Below are 23,244 nucleotides of genomic sequence, written 5' to 3'. Positions count from 1 at the left end.
CGGCCCACCAGGCTCCCCCGTCCCTGGGATTCTCCAGGCAGGAATACTGGAGTGGGTTGCCATTTCCTTCTCCAATGCATGAAAGTGAAAAGTGAAAGTGAAGTCGCTTAGTCGTGTCAACTCGGCTCGACCTCATGGACTGCAGCCTACCAGGCTCCCCCATCCATGGGATTTTCCAGGCAAGAGTACTAAAGAGAGATTCTGATTCATCTGGAGTTTGGCCTAATAATCCACATTTTAAAATGCACCTTGTTTGTGATATAGCTAATTCACAGGCCACACTTTCAGGAATACTACCTGAGGCTGAAATTATTTTTCCTTTTTAACCCTCCAGCCATTAACAGTCCACTGGATACGTAACATACCTTTGGCAGAGGAGAGGAAGAGCAAATTCCAAATGAGTTCTATTATCCCTTTCTGAAGTTCAGATGAAGAGCTGCATTCTCTTAGATTCCTTGCTCCTTAAGAGCTGCTTTTAGAAGGGGAAGGCCTAAAATTTAATTTGAGGTGCCCAAGTCTACTCTTAATCAGATAACACTATAGTTTTAAAGGAACACCTAATTCCTAAGTTGATTTCATCATAAGTGTTCTTCCTTATCATGATAGCAAATACTTAATAAAATCATTGTTGGGTAAAATTTCCTTTCCAGTGAATTATCATTTCCCTTGGATGAGTCCTTCTATATTTTAAAAAAGCGAATTTACTCTCTTTGACGTAAAGCTCTTTCAGACTTGGAAAAAAGTATTCATGGGATTTTTCTGGTGGTCTAGTGGTTAAGACTACATGCCTCTACTATGGGATTGATCCCTGGATGGCAAAATGAAGATCCTGCAAGCCATGCGGCAGGGTCGAAAACAAATAATAAGTATTCACACCTAGAGAGGCGGGAAGTGGGGGAGGGAGGCTCAAGAGGGAGAAGATATATGTATACTTATAGCTGATGAGCACTGTTGTACAGCAAAAACCAACACAACATTATAAGCAATTATCCTCCAATTAAAAATAAATTTTTAAAAAGTATTCACATCTTTATAAGTTATTATTTGTCTTCTGAATTCATTTATGCAATATGTGAAGAGAAAGCTTACAAATGCAAACCTTGTTAAACAGTAGAAGAATTTGGAGAAAACATCCTTTACTTTGGAAGTCTGACAGTTTGGAACCGTCTTTTAATTTCCCACATTTCTTTTACTTCTATTTCAAGACAAAAAATCTTGAAATTCATTTTTTCTCTGAAAGGGCTAAAAGAAACTTGCTGCATAGCACCATTTACAATCCCTGAACCATTCAAAAGCAGCTAGAGGATTAGGGAGTCTAAAGGCCTTGACTTAAAACCACTCAGCTCTTGCTCTGTTAAAAACAAGGTACTGTCCGCCTTACCTTGATCTGCCTCTGTTTTCCATTAACCACTTTACGTAGTCAGTGGACATGGGCTTTCTTCTTAGTTTTAGCTTGCCTGCAAAGCCATTACATTCAGTAAGTACTTATCCAGGAACCATTGTCCACATAGACCTGTACCAAATACCCTGGGAGATCAGAAGGAAGACAAATAGGCAGGAAGGGAAGGAGGGTAGAAGGGAGGAAGGAAACCAAGTTTTGACTAAAAGTGGTGATTTGTGATCTACGTTAGCTAGCAGTTATACGTATCACCCAGCTCATACGTATTTACAGCTCTACTCCTAATTCATCTCTATTGTTTCCTCTGAGTGTAATTCATGATGCTGGCTTAACTGTTGCTCTTGCTTCCCTGAACTGTTTCAGAGTGTCTATTAGTGAATCTTTATAGCATTTCTCCTGCATCGTATGACAATAATTAAATCTATTACAACTGGTCTAGAAGCTGTTTATATCTACTGTCATCTATCCATGGCTTATATCTGACCCAGTGGAAATGTAATCAGCATAATTCTCAAGCTCCAGGTCCTCATTCTTGATGAATATTTATTAAAATTTGACGTTAAGATTTTGGCCACATTGCCTAAAAAGTTAAAATAATCTCATAATCACCAAAGACTTTAGTGTGGCTATGACTTTCTATATTGTTTCACTTTTATATTGGTGGTGGTGGTTTAACCATGTCTGACTCTTGCTACCCAATGGACTGTAACCTGCCAGGCTCCTCTGTCCATGGGATTTCCCAGGCAAGGATACTAGAGTGGGTTGCCATTTTCTTCTCTAGGGAGTCTTCTCTAGGGATCCTGACCCAGGGATCGAACCCACATCTCCTGTTCTGCAGGCAATCTCCTGCATTGCAGGAAGATTCTTTACCACTGAGACATCAGGGAAGTCACTTTTATAGTTCATTGCTAAAAATATCTTCCATACTTTCGTGAACCAGCAGTCCAGTGAATAAATCTTATTGAGACCAATTTCTTATGAGACCCATGATCTAACATATCTGTGTAGTACTATAATAGGTGGATACAGTTGCCAATTTTAGGTCTGAAAATACTTTGCATTGCTTTTATTTCCTCCAGATAGATTGTTTTCCCACTGATCTGTATTAGTTTTCTATTGCTACTGTAACAAGTCACCACAAACTTAGTGGCTTCAAACAGTACACAAGTTTTGTGTAACACTTCTGTAGGTTAGAAACGGAATACAGGTTTCACTGAGCTAAAATAAAACCATTATCAATGCAGCATTCCTTTCTAGAGGCTTCATTTCCTTGCCTTTTCCAGCCTCTAGGAGCCATCTACATTCCTTGGCTTGTGGTCCCTTCATTCCCATCTTCAAAGCTGTTCCTGCATTGTCATATCTACCTCCGACCACAGCCAGAAAAGGTTCTCAAGTTCTAAGGATTCACGTGATTAGCTTGGGTCCTACGGGATAACGGAAGATAATCTCCCCATCTCTGGGTCCTCAACCTTAATCAAATTGACAGTCCCTTCTGCCATGTTGCCACACATGGCAACATATTCACAAGTTCCAGGATTACGACATGGACATCCAGCCACTACACTTTCTTCTGCGTTGTCTGTCTTAGTCCACAGGTAAGATGACTAGCGAAGGTGAAAGAGTTAGTCACTCAGTCTTGTCTGACTCTTTGCGACTCCTTGGACTGGAGCCTGCCAGGCTCCTCTGTCCTTGGAATTCTCCAGGCAAGATACTGGAGTGGATTGCCATGCCCTTCTCCAGTGGATCTTCCCAATCAGGGATCAAACCCAGGTCTCCCATGCAGGGGACATATTCTTTACCATTTGAGCTACCAGGGAAGCCAAGATGACTATAACACATGTATTTGATCTATTATATGTATAATTAGAGGAGATTCCCATGCATATGAAAATATTTTTGTATATTATTCCACTATTGGCTTCCAAGTACACTGTTTTAGTCTTAGAACACCTTCACAGAAAAGACTGAGAGTAAAGTTGAACTTTCAATATTATCCATCTTTGCTCCTGTGATGATTGGGTTTCTTTGACATGGGATACTGCTAATTTTAATATAAATGTTTATACTACTGCATAGCAACTTTGTGATCTTAATGAATTTTTTTAGACATTTAGTAGATGCTCCAGTCTAAGAGGTATAGACAGTTCGTCAATAAGAATTGCTACTATATTTTAAGCTCTATGATGAGTTTTACATTCATTACTTCATGCTCTTTTTGACTCAATGTTATAGTCTATTCTTCTCATTTCACAGATGAGGAAACAAAAGTTTCCAGTATCACAAAGCTGGTAAGTAGCAAAGTGGGGCATTCAAATATAGGTCTCTCTAATTCTAAAATATATAATCTTCCCTATAAATTGTATTACATTTCCAAAAACATTAAGTAAATCAAGTTATATGTGGAGGTATATTGTTATTTCCGGTACATATCAAGAATCCCTCATGCTATACAAATTACTTTCCGTGTGTTACAGGGTGGTCTTGGGCCACTAATAATTTTAGAAATGCACAACTGATGACAGTTCAGAAACGCCCAGAGAGAAGCATCCTGGCTAACAGCAAAAATTGACAGTAAATATTTTCATTAAATCACCTGGCTTGTTTCACCTTCACTGTTGATGTCTTCTAACTTGACTAAACCTTTCACTTGGTCTATAGTTTCCCTATTGCTTAGACATACCTGGAAGACAACATTACGAAAAAAATGCCTCATGGCAAAGTTTTTATCACTCCCAGAATATAGATGCACTCTTTAAGACCTGCTATTATAAAATATATTGTTCTAAAACTCTCTGTCAGCAGTTTAAATCTTTTTGCTATCTAAGCCAAAATGAAGAGAAGCATTGTCCAAACAGAAAATCTGAATAATTTGATCTTCTCTTGGGAGGAAACAAAGTTAATCTCTCTGGAATTTATATACTTGCAGAATCACTGGATCGTTACACAAGTTTCTACCTCACTTTGGATGCTTAGATTTCTAAGATACATGGGCATAAAAGAAAACATGTTTAAACTCTTACACAAAACTGATACAAAATAAGAATGATCAAGTATATAATGTTAAGATCAATATTTTGTTTAATTTAACTTGTCTTTTAAAACAAAAGATCAGCATGTTTGAAATGATGTAGCTTTCTAAAATCCATCTATTATTATGAAGCTTGGGAAAAGGACTTAGAGACTGTTTAACATATCTATTTTTTTCATGAAGTGGTCATTTATGAACCTTGAAGTCTATTTATAGATATAACACATTTAACCTTTAATATGTCAATAAATATCAGCAACAAATAAAGAAAAAATAAAATGGGCAGATTTCCCTCCTGTTAACCTTGATTTAATCTATATCACTCTTTGTTGGATGTCTTCCCAGGTGGCTCAGCGGTAAAGAATCCACCTGCCAAGCAGGAGACCCAAGTTGATCCCTCAATGGGAAGAATCCCCTGGAGAATGAAACTGCAATCCACTCCAGCTCTCTTGCCTGGGAAATCCCATGAACAGAGGATCCTGGCAGGCTACCATCATGGGGTCACAAAGACTTGCAAACGACTTTAATGACTAAACCACCACCAACCACTCTGTTGGATAGGATAACCAAACTCTTTTTCTTGAAAAAGTTTTGCTCTATACAGGTACATTTCATTTTGAAATATCTAGGACCCACAGAATATACTCTCTCTCTTTTTTTTCCCCCAATTATTTTATTAGTTGGAGGCTAATTACTTTACAATATTGTAGTGGTTTTTGCCATACATTGACACCAATCAGCCATGGATTTACGTATGTTCCCCATCCTGAACCCCGCTCCCACCACCTCCCTCCCCATCATCTCTTAAGAATTTTTTTTGCTATAATTCTAGATCTATAAGACTATTTGATTTGTTCATTGATTTAACTCAGTTTAGTTCTCTGATCATTTAGTATCTACCAAAGATTGACATCAATCTCCAGAGTAGGTTTTCAGCTTTCACAGCATTTTGGTTATGCTTCCAAACCAGAGACTTTAAAGTAGCAGCTCCGAATAATCCATTGGCAGACTTCACACCCATGTTAAAATTAAACTTCCTACATCCTTTGGGGTAGAAGGTATAATTTTGTTTGTTCTCTTTTTTTTATTTAAATAACTTTAGTTAGGGCAGATCTTTCATTAGAGTTCCCACAACTCCTCACCTTCTTAATAACAGTTTTGCTTCATCCATTTACATTAGCTATTATCGAACCCTTGCAAGCATTTGAGTTTCAGCCCCAGAAGAGTCTAATCACCTTATTTTTAATGAAAAAAACCAATGTTCACAGAGATTAAATAACTTGGCCAAGGTGATCCAGCTAGTCAGTGGCACCGTGCCAGAGTCAAAATCCAAGTACACTGGCCCTTTGTGTAAGACACTGTATTCATTTCACTACTTTTTCTTTCTCTTTATCAGAACATAACATCTGAAATAAGAAGACTGTGGGTTTTTTAAGTTTTAAAAGCTGCATCGTGGCACTTACAGTTTTTATTCGTATCTCAAGTTTCAAAATATCATTAACAGATTAAGCATATTACTACATGCTGTTTTGGTGTTTGCACTACTCCCTTTCCTTTCCACTGCCTTTTAGCTGTTCAGAGAGCTAGTGGAGGGGAAAATGGAGTTATAAAGCTACAAAAAAGAAAAGACTGAAGGGTTTAGAGAGTTGAACAGGCATGGGGGAGTGGGGGGCAGTTATCAAAAGGAATAACTGTAGAGGAAGGACAAGGAAGAAGGGAAAGGTGAAGCAGCGGTTCCTGGAGACCCCGAGACAGGAACAGCTGAGAAATAAAGACAGCTAGGTCATCAAGCATTGTTCCTTTAGGGGATGTGCTGATTCTAGCAGATTTTTCCTTAGGCTCATGTAGCCAACACCAAACAAAATCGTGAAGTATTCAATGTTCCTCTTTGAATTCTTTGTACTTTCTTGCATTCAACTCTATTTAGAGATGCAGTTCTTTTTCTTCTTTCTCTGGTCCATCTGAGGTCTATCAAGCACTCATTTGACACCTTAGTTTTAAGACTTCCTCTCTTCCAAATTGTTGCCATTTGAAGTCCTACCTTTTAATTGTTGAATACAATAACCTTTCTGAAAGAGATCACTTAAACATCAGTAAGCAGAGAGGGAATTATTTGAAGATCAGGGAATCCTGCTTTTAGGTAAAGCACACTTGATTCATATCAAGCTTAAAATCTAAAGCACTCAGATACCCCTTTTCCCTATTCAAAGTCCTAGGTTAAATTTTTAATGGGTAAGAAAGGTGCAGAGTCTGAGACGGTAACAGCAATCACCAAGAAAATAGTATATTTTTTATAAAGTTAACTAAGGGAAGCATCAACGAAGACACTTATTCCAAACAAGCCTATGTAACACCTAGTTCAGTTATCTGTGTGAGTCAAAGGAAAGTAATATTTCTCATCAATTATCTACTTACTCAGTAGAGAAAAAAGATATTCAGTAGTGAACCCTAACCTATTTAGTATTTATAAACAGTATCTTATTTCTGTTCATAACTGAGGGTAGAAGTATGACAAGCACAATTTCCATAAATCTGTAAACTTGCTTACTAATTTAAGCAATTTAAGTTTACTAACTATAGCAATCAACTGATTGCTATTATCAAGATTGTAAAGGCCAGTAGAAAAATAACAATTTACCCAAACCTTCTAGATGCTGGGACTAGACTGCTTGGTTTCAAATCTGGGTTCTGCCACTTGCCTCAATTCCTTATCTCCCTAGTGAATGAGTGAGTGATGTCAATCAGTTGAGTAGGACTCTTTGCGACCCCATAGACTGTAGCCTGATAGACTTCTCTGGTGGTTCAGACGGTAAAGCGTCTGCCTACAATGCAGGAGATCCAGATTCGATCCCTGGGTCGGGAAGATTCTCTGGAGAAGGAAATGGCAACCCACTCCAGTACTCACAGTACTCTTGCCCTGAAAATCCCATGGACAGAGGAGCGTGGTAGGCTACAGTCCATGGGGTCGCAAAGAGTCAGGCTCCTCCGTCCATGGGATTTTCCAGGCAAGAATACTGGAGTGGGTTGCCATTTCCTTCTCCATGAGATCTTCCCGACCCAGGGATCGAACCCTAGTCTCCTGCATTGTAGGCAGTCGCTTTACCATCTGAGCCACAAGTGAGAGTAGTAATAATACTTGCCTCATAGAATTGTTACGAGAATCAAGATAACACTTTAAAGCATTTAGAACCTGATTTGGTACTGTGTAAGTGCTCGTTAAATAAAATACTGTGACTCTTCTTTCTTCCTTGACTCTGAAGGCAACTAGTTAGGTGTACAAAATGACCTCATCAATCTGACTTATAATTCAAATTGACATTGAACTTACACATCTATATCCAGTTAACTCATTGCCTTGAACATGGTGCAAACAAATAAAATGTTACTTCATTTTGTTGCATGGATACAGACTTCAACATATCAGAAATGCCCTTTCTTTGAAAAAAAAAAAAAAAAAAGACAACCCAAATTGGATAGCAGAGTATGCATGAGGCGTCACTTCTCAGTTGTTGTGTTTATAAAATGATGGAGAGGATCTTTGTCTTCAAAACCTGTAAATTTTTTTCCCAACAACCTTATTGAGATACCATTAACACACTATTACAAATGATCCCGTCAATAGAGAACATTAACGTTTATTGATTGGCTACTGTGTCCCAGGTACTAGACATACATTGTTTTTCTTAATCTTCATAAAAATTCTTTAACACAAGTAATGCTTTGCCGCTAGAGGTTGAGGTATGAACATGAGGTTTGAACTCATGCTCGTTCATATGACTCCATTATTCTTCCCACATCCAGCAACCTCTTTCTGAAAAATTACTTAGTTCTTTTTCAGAGTTTAGGTTTGGGAAAGGAGGTAAACTTAACCCTTTGATAGTACTCATAGTTAAACTAATTTTTAACTTGTCAAAAGTCAAATAGTATAATAGCAAGGAACTGGAAGCTGTTTTCAGACTTTCAAATCAAGGATGATACAAGAAGACAAAATAGTATTATTTCAAAGAAAATAAGCAATCCCAATGCTGATACAAATTATCCTACCCTGACTTGGGAGGGTTCAACACTCATTAGTATATTACACCCATTTTCTGCATTCCCACCAAATGAGTTAGCGTAGAGGCTGAAAATGAGTCAAGAAGATAGATCAGGCAGGAATTCTTATCCATCTTTTAGACTTTTCACATCATGTTATCTTACAGTCAAATCGCTGGACATCATGCTTGGAATTACTTACGCGGTTTTGCCACGATTCATTTCTGAAACACATATTTAGGTCGTTCTTAAACGTCAGGCAGCACTGGGTGTACAGAGGTGTTGTTTTTTGTTTTAAATGAATTAGTGCCGCCTGGTTTGTATGTTAGTTTAGGCTTGCGTAAGGAGTGGTAATTAGTGTACTATACTGGACAGCGAGGCAGTGTGCCTGTCAAGCTGGATTATAAACTTGCCTCTCCACTTACTGTGTGACCTTGGCATTTGATTTGTGAGACTCGATTTCCCCATTTTTAACATCATCGGCTTCAAATAATAGCTAGTATTACCCACTTTCAGGTTCACACACCATGGGAAGGTGTGGCTAGGAATATGTCACTTCACAGAGTCTAGGAGAATGGGTTTCTCGCCTGTTTTCGCTCCTTTATTTCAGTACCTGGCACTATTCGGTACATATTTTACACCTTGTTCACCGAGGAACTGGAGCATGTTTCTCACTGCAGCTCAGCTATCTGGGTGTGCCTGGGGAGGGGTCACAAAGAGCCTATAAAAGGTCTCCGCCTACAGCAGGACTAGGAGCGCAAGAGCGAGCCCAGAGAGAGCACTGCGGCTAAGCGTTCGGTTTCGGGTTGCTAGGTTTGGCCCCATCTTCACCGAGTTTAGGTTCTGGGACTCGCCACGGAAAGACTCGAGTCACAGACCTGTTAAAATTTTTCTGCCATATTCTAGCCGTCCCCACGCCCCCCGCGCCGCCCCACCCTCAAGCGTGAGTGAATGCGCAAATAAGGGTTTTCAGGCGTCTGTGGGAAAGACAGAGGGGACGGCAGAAGTCAGCACGGGCTGGGCGGTGGCGCCGCTCAAGTGAGACAGGATCCAGGCCTCACAGACGAGAGTTAAAACCAGGCGTTCCCGGGCCGTAGGAGGCCGAGGCGAGCTGCTGGACCGGCGGGGGCCGACGCGAGGCAGCCGACCTCGGCGGCGCACTCACTCCGCCCGGGGACAACGCCGGTCCGGAGGCGCAACCCCCACCCTTAAGTCTCTTTTGGTTTCGACCGGCCGACTGGGCGGGGCCGCGGGACGCCATTCCCACAATGCTCTGGGGCGTGCCGCCGCCGTCGCTGCCGCCTCCGCTACCGCTAGTGGAAGAAGATGGCGGAAGGCGGAGCGGCAGATCTGGACATCCAGCGGTCTGACATCGCGACGCTGCTCAAAACCTCGCTCCGGAAAGGGGACACCTGGTGAGGGAAAGAGGTTGAGGTGGCTGCGGTTGCCCGAGGGTGGTGGGGAACTCGGTGGGAACCGCGGGCTGGTGTCTCGCTGGTGACAGGTGCGGGCAGGTCCGGCGGCGGCCGCCTCAGGCAGCAGGATTTTGGCCGCTTCCGAAAGGTTGGGGCAAATATTGGACCCGAAATGAGGGCCACGGCTCATGGCTCGTCGAGGCGTTGCTGAAAGGCTTGTGGGGAGCGGCGGCTCGTGCGGTTCTCCTCGTCCTTCTTCCTCTGGTGGTGCCGCTCCCACTTCAGGCCTTCCCGAACGATAGGTGACTCTCGTTCGGTGTGAGTCTCTTAATGTTTGACAGGTCCTGGCCCCGCGGCTGATCCCGATCTCACCCGCTTCACTTCTTTAGTCATTTCCTTTCCCTGCGTTGTCGGCATCCAAGTTCCCCTATTCTGATTCTCGCGTTCTTCCGGGAGGCCGGCCGCAGGATGTTTGCGGTTCCTACTACACAGGTGGCATGTGTCAGGGCGCCACTTAAGAGAAGGGAACCTGGTTCCTAGTTCCTTGTCAAAAGGAGGGCGAGGAGTACTGAACCTTAGGCTTCTGAGTGGTACCACGTGGTCTTGTGCTTTAGTGGAGGCTTGGTAGACGCCGGCAGCGTTTCTCTCAGAAGTGCAGCCCTTCCCTCTTATTGGAAGGATAACGTAGGCCTGCATGAAGTAGATAAGTCCACTTGAAGCTTCAGTCACTTGCTAACATTCAAACTTATAAAATACCAAAGGATATACTTAAAATGTCGAAGAAAGTATTTGTAAATTTTAATATTTGTGGGCCATATCAAGTGGTATTCAGAATAACTTTAGTATGTGAATTTGTAACCTAAAGTGCTCTGTTTCATTAGGAAGGATCATGTGCTTCTTTATTATGATAAAAGTTATTTTCACTTTTCCATCGTCACCATAACAGTTGTGTATAATACGCAAGCGTGTTTTTTTATTTCCTCAGTATGGCTTAGTGGAAGGAGCGTCAGGTTTAGACTCAAGTTAGGTTAGCCTTTCCACCACTTAGCTTTCAGTGTGACTTGGAGGAAAGTTAATTTACATTGCATCTCAATGATTTCCTCTACAAAATGGACAGAATAATTTCATTTAGGGGTTTATCCTGATTCAGTGAAATAGTCTACAAGATTTTCTGCCTTGAGATAACATTAAATTTTAGTTACCTTCTTATCACCACCATTTCTGTTAAAATGCTGTGGTATTAGAATCATTGTCAAGTAAGCTAGAATCACTGTCAAGTAAGCTAGTAGATGGCAGACTTGGGACTTGAATTTAAATACTTTGGTCTAAGTCTTGGTACTTTTTCTTATTTTGTTAGGCTGCACTGTATGTTTTATGTGATTAAAAAATCCCTGAGAGTGTAAACATATACTTGTTGGATTGCAGCAAAAAATATGGTTTAATAATCATTCTTGTTCATACCAGAGGGTTCCTATGATGTTTATTACTGTGGGGAAATTGGACATTTCCTAGGACATTTTTGTTTACCTTTTCCTGTGAATTGTTAAAGATGAAATCAGTCCTTACTTCCTATTGTTTGTTAAAGGACATTTTAACATTCTTAATTTACCTTGCCTAATACCACCTTATACAAAGGTAACTGTGGATTTTCATGAAATACAAATCTACAATTTAATATATTTGTTGATGTTCAGTCGCTAAGTTGTGTCTGACTCTTTGTGACCCCATGGACTGTAGTGCAGGCTTCCCTGTCCTTCACTATCTCCTGGAGTTTTTTCTAACTCATGTTCATTGAGTTGGTGATGCTATTTAATATATAGATATTATTTATGTGTATATTACTCCTTGTTAATGTTGTTGTGGTTTTGATATACTGAGTAATAATTGGTGGTGTTAACCATAAAGGATGATCAAAGCAGTGTGGATATTGTGACCATTAAACTTTAAAGTTTAGTCTCTATATTTTTGACAAAGTTTCTGTAAATCATTTTAAAGATCTGTTGATATTTATAAGAGTAAATACAGGAAGTTCATAAATTTGAGTCGTTTCAGTGCTTCCATCTTAAAGAAAAGAAAACTGAGGCCCAGACATTTAAGTAACAACAGAATGTGCAAATTTTTATCCTCACAATTGATTTCCCCTCTCATTTGAAGGAAAAAAATGCAGGAAAAAATGGTACCGGGATGCACCAGAAACTAATTTGGTTTATATGTGAGCCAGTTGACTTGGAATTAGCAGGTGAAACCTATCAAAAAAGGAATTAGCGAAAGTTTGATTCAGAATGTTAAGGAGAGTAATTTGTTAAGTATGAATTTGATAAAGTGTTCGTGAGTACAGAATTGGTAAAGATATTTAATGGTTTAGTTGTAGCTTGGGTTCATGTTTCTGGTACTCAGTAAAACTCGTTAAACAGTTGTTTCTCTTTTTAAAGTCTTAAAAAAGCCTTGGATTAGTCATTTATGGGTGTTTGAGAAAATTCTGTTTGTTTTTTAATAGCTGAAATGGGCCATATGCAAATGAAACATTGTCTTGGCATATGTATATTACCATCTTGAAAAGACTGATTGGACTGTTAAGAAAAAATGATAGGTTTACCATGAGTTTATTCTTGAAATTTTAATACTAACATTTCTTGTTATAGTCAAATGCATTCAAATAAGTAAAGATCATTAATTAGGTTGTGAGCACTTTGCAGGTAAGGGCGGCCTCTTCCTACTCTGGCAATTAGTGCTAACACCTGGCCAGGGGTAAAGATGTGCTTCTATGTGGCTTCTAGAATTTCTGTTTATTTGTAAATAGTGGGTGATTTTTATCTGGAAACTAACTTTCTAGAGATGAAAATAAGCTACATGTGTCTGAGATGAGTAACAAACCTTATGATATGTTTGGTATTAAATTTTATAGTGACTAAAATGTCAAAATTGATGTCAAAGAGATACACTTCTTAAAAAGTTGGGTATAAAAGTAACACCTATCTGCCTTAGAAGGCGTGATCTTTTGTGCTGTTTTCTGATCTGTGTTTAGCTCCAGGGAGAGATTCAGAAAACTATGAACAACACTATTAGAATTTAGAAACTGTAGAAAAAGAGTAAGGAAACTAGAACTGTTTGCTTTGGATGAATGAAAGACAGCTTAATTTTTAGGTACATGGTAGTTTCTTCTAATAAAATAAAAGGAAAATTTGTTTAAAGTACATTGCATTAAGTATATCAGGGATGGAAGAACCTATTGAAGGGAATGATAGTTAAATAAGTAAGTGTGCAAATATACAAATACGTGTTGTGGATTATGTACTCTCTTAGGTGATTTTTTTAAAAATAGATTTATTGTAAGTAAATAAACAAATGACTAAGTCACCAAAACCACTGCTGTATTCCCTTATTTTATTAAATGTTATTCATCTACCAATCATTTCCACTAATTTTTATGTTCAATTATGTTCAAAACTTCCTTTATAGATTAAATCTTATATGTCATTTTTGTATAAACTCTAATAAAATTAGTAGATTTATGGTAACTTTGAAGAGTAACTTTCATTTATAGTCATTTAAAAATGTAGCCATATAGCCATGTGTGATGTTTTTGTCTCAAACTGCAGAGGAATTGGACCAATCAAGTTTTTTTTGATAGAGGAGGCTTTAATTTCAATTAGAGCTTTCCTTTCCTACTGTTTTACTTAGAAATCTTTATTTTATATTGTCCCTTATGTTTTTGCAACTTTGATTCACACTAACAAAATAATCTTAAATCAGACGATCAGTTAATAATGTAAATGCAAACTATTAATCAATATGAACTCCAAATTGTTTAGTGTGTGCTTGCCAAGAAGTTTTTATATTACGCTTACTGTTAGCTTTAATTGTATCAAAGTGTTTACCTCTAAAATAGGATATATGTTATATCACTTGCATCAAATGAAACCAGAAAGCAAAAGTGTTTTTTAGTGTCGGTCAATTGATGAACATAACAGAAGTAGGGACATTAAAGCATATTTTTCACATTTTAATTGCTTAAAATTGAGAAAAGTAGCTTTTCTTTATTTAATCCTTTTCATAAGTTTTAAAATCACTTGTAAATTGTTAATGAAGCCAAGATTAATGTACCCCATTTTGCCGAGCAGATCCAGAGCTTTAGCATCTACTTAGTGACATTCAGATTTTTTCCTAAATCATACCGCCTTTTTTCATTAGCACAAACAAAGTATTAAATAGATGTTTTAGAAAATAATTTTGTGGCTGTTACTAGTCTTGCTTGGATGTAAGTATGATAAGAATTGTCAGGCTATGACCTATGATATTACATTTAAAAGACTGTGCTAGGTGTTGTTGAAGTATTTAGTTCCTCATCACTGAGATTCTAGGGTACCAGAATGTGAATGTGTGCCAGTTCACACCGGCCAGAATAAGAGTTTCCCCAGATAGGCTTGAAGAAGTGTTCACACAGTGATACATCTGAGATTTGGACCCAAGTAGTTTAGGGCTTTAAATCAGGCCTTAAAATTATTGTGCTACACTGCCTTATAAAGATGCATTTTAAAGTGTTCCACTTGTTTTTTTTAAATGGACATGCTTTTCTCTTTAAATGGAATCTAATTTATATTTAGGAAGAGACTTCTACCGTTTTATCCCACTCTCGTTTCTTGTGACTGTTTAGTTTTGATATGGTGGAAAAATCTTATACTGCTTTTGGAAAATAAAATACGTTTAAGGATTAGTAAGTTTTTAACTGAATATGTAGAACAAATATTGTTTCAGTCCGAAAGTACATTTAAGCAAAAGCAGTTGGGTTCATGTATTGTTTAGATTTGGGATTTTGTTTATTAGTAATCATAAGCGATTGTTAGAGGCCATATGGCCCCTTTACGTGTAGTTTTACAGAAACAGCACATCAAGCAGATAGTAAGAGCTTGTAGTAAGAGTAGGATATTTTATTTCAGTACTTTACCCATATTTTAAAAGTATAAATCACAAATGCATAAGACTTTTTTGTTCCCCACTAAGAATCTGTAGAAATAGCCCAGAAAATGCAAATGTGAACGTTTGATATTTTATGTTCCATGATTACCAACTTTTTGTGAATTTTCAAAGTCAGAGCACACTTAAGACACTGGAAGGTACATAACCATGTTGATATCTCTTTAACATCTGAAAACTGACAGTCCATGTGGTATCACTGCTGATAAAATCAGTTTTGCCATATTAATCATTAGATACATCTCTTTTATTATGTGTTGTTCAGTCACTCAATCATGCCCAACTCTTTGTGACCCCGTGGACTGCAGCTCGCCGGGTTTTTGTGTCCTTCACCGTCTCCGGGATTTTGTTCACACTCATGTCCACTATGTTGGACAAGAGTTTAGAGCGATTTTTCTTTTCCTCACTGTGAGAATAACTTCACTAAAAAACTGATTATTGATAAGTGAATTGAACGCATCAGCTATATTGGCAGGGAGATAAAGGGAAAGTTGAGAATTACTGGTGAAGGTGTTTGCACACATCTGGTTGGATTCTCAAGATACGTGTGTATTCTGTTCTTGTAGATGAGAAATCTGAGTTGAGAGACGTCAGTTGGTTTGCATGTGGTTCACAGGTAATAATAATACCACTAGTGAGCATGTATTGAATGCTTACTCTCTTCTAGCCGCTATCCTAAATGCTTTATACTTGTGCAGCTATTAAAGCAAGAGTTCTTATTTACCTCATTTTATAGATGTTTGAGGGTTTCAGAGCTGGTTTTTAAAATATTACTTACATACCTGGTTTACAAATATTTAAAAGACTAAATCCTACTAGTATCTTTTTAGTATTAAAATGTTTTGTGTTGTCACTACTCAAGTGTAATTCAAACAGTATTTCATAAACCATTAAACTGTTTCTTCTTAGTCTCCATATAGAGTGTGTCTGCAGTTGCTGGTTTTTTCCTTCCTGAGTAATGTCAGTTCGGTTTGTGCCTCTTATTTCCATTTCCTTAGTTACCACTGTAATCACACTCTGTATCTTATATTTATTCCTTTGAAGTTGTTCTTTCAGATTCTTTCTCCATCTCTTCTTTAGAAAGTGAAATGTAGTTCCTTTTAGCGTCACCATTCATTGTACACAGAAGCCACTACTAAAGAAACCTAGAATAAGACTGATTGGTAGTAAGTGACCTCAGTTTTGGATGCAGATTAAAATGATGTATCTGAGCAAACAATCAAGAACAGCTCCTCAAAAAGAAAGAAGCTCAGATTCTAATATAAGGCAGAACACCTCTGTAGGGTTAACCCAAATTTGGTTATGCCTAGAATACTGCTTCTGTCAGTAAGATTCCACTTGGTTTTCTTACAGCTCTCCAAAAAGAAAAGGAGGGTAATGACTACTTTTTCTTCTTTACGAGGAGGAATACTAAGAATGCTGTCCCTTCCATTCTCCCTTTAGCTTTGAGAAGGTCCAGGTATTAGTGTGATAATTCCCCGTAATTCAGGAAAATGATTTAGCAGAAGTAGCCTTAGAAAAGACTTTTTAGTGAAAGCATCAAAGGCTCTCACAAGCAAGTCCAGAGTGTCTCTGAGACCAGGCTAGTCTAAGTTTTAGGGAGCCAGTTTTCGTTTTTAAACGAAATATAGTTGATTTACAGTGTCGTGTTTCAGCTTTATAGCAAGGTGACTCATGTAGATCTACTCATGTAGATCCATGTTTTTAGATTGTTCCATTATAGGTTATTACAGGATATTGAACATGGGTCCTTATGCTACCAGTAGGTCCTTGTGGGTTATGTATTTTATATATAGTAGTGTGTATATTTTAATCCCAAACTCCTGATTAACCCCTCCTCCCCCACTTCCCCCTTTGATAACCGAAAGTTTATTTTCTGTGTCTATGAGTCTCTTGTTTTGTAAATAAGTTCATTTGTATCATTTTTTTTAAGATTCCACATAAAAGTAATAGAAAAGACAAAAAGATATTTGTCTTTTTCTGTCTGACTTATTTCACTTAGCCAGTGAAATCAAAACTGGGGAGCATTAGAGAAAAAATTTTTCGCTTGAGTGGAAAGAGCATCAAGTTCCTGTAGTAAAAAACAAAAAGGTTAAGAATGATAAGGGTGATAATTATATTTATCATGTTGTACATTACCTCTCTAGTACTTATCTTCTACCTGTAAGTTTGTGCCTTTTGACTGCCTTCATACAAGTCCTCCTCCCCCCATGCCCTTGGCCTCTGGTAACCACACATCTGATCTAATTTTTTAATGAGTTTGGTTGGTTGGTTGTCCTATAACACTGTCACTTCCTGTTACAGAACATAGTGATTAGATTTTTCTGTATACTTCAAAAAGACCACCAGGATAAACCTAGTTACTATGTGCCACCACACAAAGGTAATGCATGATAACTGACTCTGTTTCCCACATCGTACTTTCCGTGCTTGGCACTCATCTAGTTTGCAACTGCAGGTTTGTGCCTCTTAACCTCACTTACCTATTTCTCTCCTCGGCCTACCTTCCTTTTCTCTAGCAACCACCTGTTTGTATCTATGACTGTTGCTGTTTTCTTATGTTTGTCTTTTAGATTCCATATATGTGTGAAATCATACATATTTGTCTTTCTTACTTATTTCACTTAGCGTAATATCTTCCATGTCCATGCATGCTGTTGCACATAGCAAGATTTCATTCTTCTTTATGACTGAGTAATACTCTGCGGGAGTTGGTGATGGACAGGGAGGCCTGTGTGCTGTGTTCATGGGGTCGCAAAGAGTCGGACACGACTGAGCGACTGAACTGAACTGAATACTCCATTGTGGGACTTCCCTGGTGGCTCAGTGGTGAAGGAGAAGAAAATGACAACCCGCTTCAGCATTCCTGCCCAGGAAACCCCATGGACCGAGGAGTCTGGCCGACTGTAGTCTGTGGGGTTGCAGAAGAGCTGGACGTGACTTAATGATTAAACAACAAAAGCAATATTCCATTGTAATATAATTAACAGTGCTGAATATTATATGTGAGAGTTGTTAGAGTAAATCCTGAGAATTCTCATCGTTGTTGTTCAGTCACTCAGTTGTGTCTGACTCTGCCCATCCCGTGGACTACAGCACATCAGGGTTCCCTGTCCTTCACTATCTCTTGGAGTTTGCTCAAACTCATGTCCATTGAATCGGTGATGCCATCCAACCGTCTCATCCTCTCTTATCCTCTTCTCCTCCTGCCTTCAGTCTTTCCCTGCATCAGGGTCTTTTCTAATGAGTCGGCTTTTCTCATCAGGTGGACAAAGTATTGGAGCATCAGTGCTTCCAGTGAATACTCAGGATTGATTTCCTTTAGGATTGACTGGTTTGATCTCCTTGCTGTCTAAGGGACTCTCAAGAGTCTTCTCTAGCACCACAGTTTGAAAGCATCAATTCTTCACCACTCAGCTTTCTTTATGGTCCAATTCTCATGTCCATTCATAACTGCTGGAAAAACCATAACTTTAACTAGACAGATGTTTGTCTACAGAGTGATGTCTGCTTTTTAATACACTGTCTACATTTGTCACAGCTTTTCTTCCAAGAAACAAACATGTTTTAATTTCATGGCTGCAGTCACCATCCACAGTGATTTTGGAGTGCAAGAAAATAAAGTCTGTCACTGTTTCCATTTTATCCCCACCTATTTGCCATGAAGTGATGGGACTGGATGCCATGGTCTTCGTTTTTTGAATGTTGAATTTTAAGCCAGAGTTTTCAGTCTCCTTTTCCACCTTCATCAAGAAGTTCGTTAGTTCCTCTTAGCTTTCTGCCGTTAGGGTGGTGTCATCTGCATATCTGAGGTTATTGATATTTCTCCCAGCATTCTTGATTCCAGCTTGTGCTTCATCCAGCTGGCATTTCACATGATGTACTCTGCATTTAAGTTAAATAAGCAGTACACAGCCTTGACATACTCTTCCCAATTTTGAACCAGTTTGCTATCCCATGTCCAGTTCTAACTGTTGCTTCTTGACCTGCACACAGGTTTCTCGAGAGGAAGGTAAGGTGGTCTGATATTCCCATCCATTGAAGAATTTTCCAGTTTGTTGTGATCCACACAGTTAAAGGCTTTAGCGTAGTCAGTGAAGCAGAAGTAGTAGATGTTTTTCTGGAATTCTGTTGCTTTTCCTGTGACCCAGCGGATGTTGGCAATTTGCTCTCTGGTTCTTCTGCCTTTTTTAAATCCAGCTTGTACATCTGGATGTTCTCAGTTCACATGCTATTTGAATTCTAGCTTGAAAGATTTTGATCATTACTTTGCTAGCATGTGAAATGAGTGCACTTGTGCTGTAGTTTGACCATTCTTTGGCATTGCTCGTCTTTGGGATTGGAATAAAATTTGAACCTCTTCCAGTCCCGTGGCCACTGTTCTCATCATAAGGAAATTTTTTTTTTTTCTATTTAATTTTGTGTCTGTATGAGATAGGGAGTGTTCACTAAATTTACTGTGGTAATCATTTCATGATGTATGTAAGTCAAATCATCGTGCTGTACACCTTAAACTTTTATAGTACTGTATGTCAATTGTATCATAAAACTAGAAGAAAGAATGATAAGGGTTAAATGATCATGGTTAAAGAGATCTGATAATTTGGGTTGCTTTATATTATTTAGCAATATGTCATAGCAACTTGATGAAGTTTAACAGTTTAATCAAGAGATTTATCTGTGATATAGAGGGAAAATTTATTTTCATAAATTTAAATGAATTTCATGCTTTTAAAATCTCAGAAAAGGTATAGCTAAGTATTTCTATGTACCATGCAGTTGTGGCTATGATTACAAATATTACCATTCATGTATAAGTTTAAGAGCTTTTTGTATGTATAAAATAAGTGGTAGTGTTCTCTTTTAAGTTTCAGAAACTGAAGTACAGAGTTAAGTGCACATGGTGATATGGTCAGTCAGAGGTACAGCAGATTCTGATCTAGACAGTCAACTCTGAAACCTGCATTTTAAAATACACTGCCACTGCCTGCCTTTGAGTGATAGCCATACCATACCCATTTTATGGGAAACAGTTCTTTGAGGGATGAATACTTGAAAGTATTAAAATTAAGACGTGGCAGTTTTGTCATATTAATAAAATACCATGTTCATGTATTATCTATGAGGAACCTATAGAATTTTCTAGGTTTTTCTGGTTTAATATTCTAGTCTTAGCAGTCTCATTTCTAACTGATACAGCTCTTTCATACAAGTATTGTTTCCTGCAGATTCTTTACTTATCCCTTCCTTACAGGAGTTTACATATCATTCATGTTATTTCCAGTACATTTTACTAAGTCTTGACTTTCACATACTTCAAAACCAATCTTTGGAAAATCATCACTAGTAATTCCATCCAGATTTATGGCCCTTTCACACTTTTGATAAAAGATCATAGCTTTATTGTGGTATAATTAACATAACATACTGTCTCTGGAGGAAGGGAACATGGGCAGAGAAAAGAAATAGGTGAGTGGTATCACATATCACTTGATGTGTACAATTCACTGAATTTGGGTATATTCATAGAATTGTGCCGCCATCACCACAATCAATTTTGGAATATTTTTATCAGCCCTAAAAGAAACCGCATACCTATTAGCAGTTTCCCCCACCCCCTTTTCTACCCACATCCCGCTGTTCTTGGCAGCTACTAATCTTTCTTGTTCTATAAATTTACTTTCTGGATATTTCATGTAAATAGAATCATATATGTGTTTTTTTTTTTTTTTTTTGTCTCTGGCTTCATTTACTTAACATAATGCTTTTTAGATTCATCCATTTTATAGTGTATATCAGTACATTATTTCTTTTTATTGCCACAAAATGTCCCATTGTATAGCGATACCACATTCAGTTTATTCCTTCTTCAGTTGATGGACTTTTGGCTTCTTCACACTTTTTGATATGAATAATCCTGCTATGAACATTTATGTGCAAGTTTTAGTCTAGACATAAGTTTTCATTTCCCTTGGGTGCATATCTGGCAATGGAATTGCTGAGTCCCTGTGTTTATTTTTTGAGGAACTAATGGACTCTTTTCCAAAGCAGTGGCACCATTTTCCATTGCCACCAGTGATCTATAAGGGTTCCAGTTTCTCTGCATCATCGTGATACTTATTATCTGTCTTTTTGATTATAGCCATTTTGGGGGATGTGAAGTAGTATCTCATTGGAGGCTCAATTTGCATTTTCATAGTGGCTAATGTTGGTGCAGATCTTTTCATATATGCTTATTAGCCCTTTTGGCAAAAATGCCTATCTGTATTCTTTGCCCATTTTCTCACTTGATCTTAGCCAAAAGGCTGAGAAGCGATGCCCATTTTCTCATTTGGCAATTTTCTCATCATTATTGAGTTTTAAGAGTTCTTTATATATATTCTAGATACAAATCAGATAGGTGATATGCAACATTTTCTCCACTTCTGTGTGTTTTCTTTTCACTTTCACAATCTTACTTGGCCTCCCTTCTGAGTTCTCTGTCTTATAGTTTAGATGTAAAAGAGGTCATAAAATTTAGTTCTTGCCAACTGATGAATTTAATGTGTAGAGCAAAAAGTAGGTTGGAAATGCTTCAGACCTAAAAATTAAGATATAAAGGGATGATTAACCAAACCATTGGTTTATTTGAACAACTTAATAGCTTTCCTTGATTATGTTTTACTGAAGAGTTTTCCTTTGTGGTACTTAAAAAGAAAAAACAGTGAAGTATCTAGTTTTATAATGATTTAAAGTACTGGATACTATAAATATCTCTTTTAATATTAAAAATGGCTTATGCTGTTGCAACTTAAATGTAATCGAAACAGTATTTTATTCAATGAGATGATTAGTCATAGAGTGAATTAATATCCAAAAGTGTTTATGCTGTTAATTCTACATACAACAGTTATACATGTTGTTTTCAGAGTATGTGCTACATTGAATTAAGCTGAAATTTTTGTGTGTCTTCTCAGTTGCAAAATAGTGACTGTCTTATATCTACTTTGCAGAGAAAAAGGTAGGGTTTTTTGAAAAGTAAATATCATATATCAGTATTAAGCAATTAAGAAGGAACTGCTTATTTGGAAATTATCAGCATAAACATATACTAATCCAAAAAAGCAAAACAGAATCGTGCATTCACTAACCCCATGGTTTTCTGAATCCAGCTCTTGGGATTTCCCCATTTCCCTGTACTGCTTTTAAATGTCTTTGTATTTAGGACTGTTTGTGAATCGTTTACTGGTCCCTTTATATGTCTCTTAAGTTTTCTTTTGGTGTGTGAGAGACACCAGCCAGCTTTTGAGACTCTCCTGTCTTCTCTACCACCCCCCCCCCACCCCCAAAACACAAATAACAGCGAAAAACCTACAACCTGGCCTTTTTAGTTCTTACAGTAGCTTTTCTGCATTTGAGGGCTGTTTTAAAATGGATTCATTTTAAATTGATTTGTTTTGGGTCCTAAAATTGATCCTACTTCTCTGTAGCCATTGAAAATTATTCTGTCCAGACCACATTACAAATTGTCTTTCTTGATGCCATAGAATATTTAGCACCATACAGTTTAGGCCTTTTTGAAGTACTTATAACTTTATGTAAGTTTTGATTTATTAAACATTTTACTTGTATTTAAACCTCCCAATACTGCTGTGAGATACTCCCAGTGGTCTTCATGAAATGTAAATCAGATTATATCTCTTCTCTTCTAAAAATCTGTCAGTGGCTTTCCTTGCATTTAGGATAAACTCTTTGATTACCTTAAAGGTGCTGTGGTCTGGCTCCAGCCTGCCTTATCTGGCATCTCTTCTGCCTTTGTCATAAACTCCGTCTGCATTTAACTCTCCCGGTATACCCGAGTCCCGAAGTTGTTCTGGCTCCAGCATGTGCTGTTCCTTCCATCTAGATAGCTTTTTATCTTATTCGTGAAATAACTCCTGTTCATATGCTAAAATATTATTTTTTCAAAAAGGATTTTGTTTATTCTAAATGTGTCTCAGTCACTGCATTGTGTCCAACTCTTTGCAACCCATGGACTGCAGCCCACCAGTCTCCTTTGTTCATGGAATTTCCCCGGCCAAAATACTGGAGTGGGTTGCCGTTTCCTTCTCCAGGGGATCTTCCTGAAACAGGAATCGAACCTGCATCTCCTGCATTAGCAGGCGGATTCTTTACCGCCGAGCCTCCTGGGAAGCCTTAGTTCTCTGTTAGTAAATGGCTTTTAAAGTAAAGTTTAAACAGTAGAAAGAACACTGAACTTTAGAGTCTGAAAACTAGAGTGTATACTGGAAACAGGCCCTACACACTCAGTGTTGTATGACCTTGTTAAGGTATGTAGCTTCTCTGAGTTTTGGTTTCCCCATCAGCTAAATAAAAAAAGAGGGGGAAAAGTTACTCTAAAGATTAATTTGAAA

The 23,244-nt window shown here is 38.1% G+C and overlaps 1 protein-coding gene across 4 annotated transcripts in view; it reads left to right on the top strand.

Moving 5' to 3' along the window:
- The first annotated feature begins 9,725 nt into the window (after positions 1-9,725).
- The window catches only part of USP15 (ubiquitin specific peptidase 15), a 125,480-nt gene continuing 111,961 nt past the window's right edge, over positions 9,726-23,244 (top strand). For all 4 annotated transcript variants that reach the window (XR_010663077.1, XM_065934730.1, XM_065934729.1 and 1 more), the window contains exon 1: positions 9,726-9,877. Coding sequence is in view for 3 of the 4 variants with exons in the window: in XM_065934730.1 (XP_065790802.1) it covers positions 9,789-9,877 (89 nt within the window). In the remaining variant the exon portion in view is untranslated. The remainder of the gene's footprint in view (positions 9,878-23,244) is intronic.

Source organism: Muntiacus reevesi, chromosome 4, assembly GCF_963930625.1.
Source record: "Muntiacus reevesi chromosome 4, mMunRee1.1, whole genome shotgun sequence".
Classification (NCBI taxonomy): domain Eukaryota; kingdom Metazoa; phylum Chordata; class Mammalia; order Artiodactyla; family Cervidae; genus Muntiacus; species Muntiacus reevesi.
Note: the sequence above shows the minus strand (reverse complement) of the source record. Positions and strands in the feature narration are given on the sequence as shown.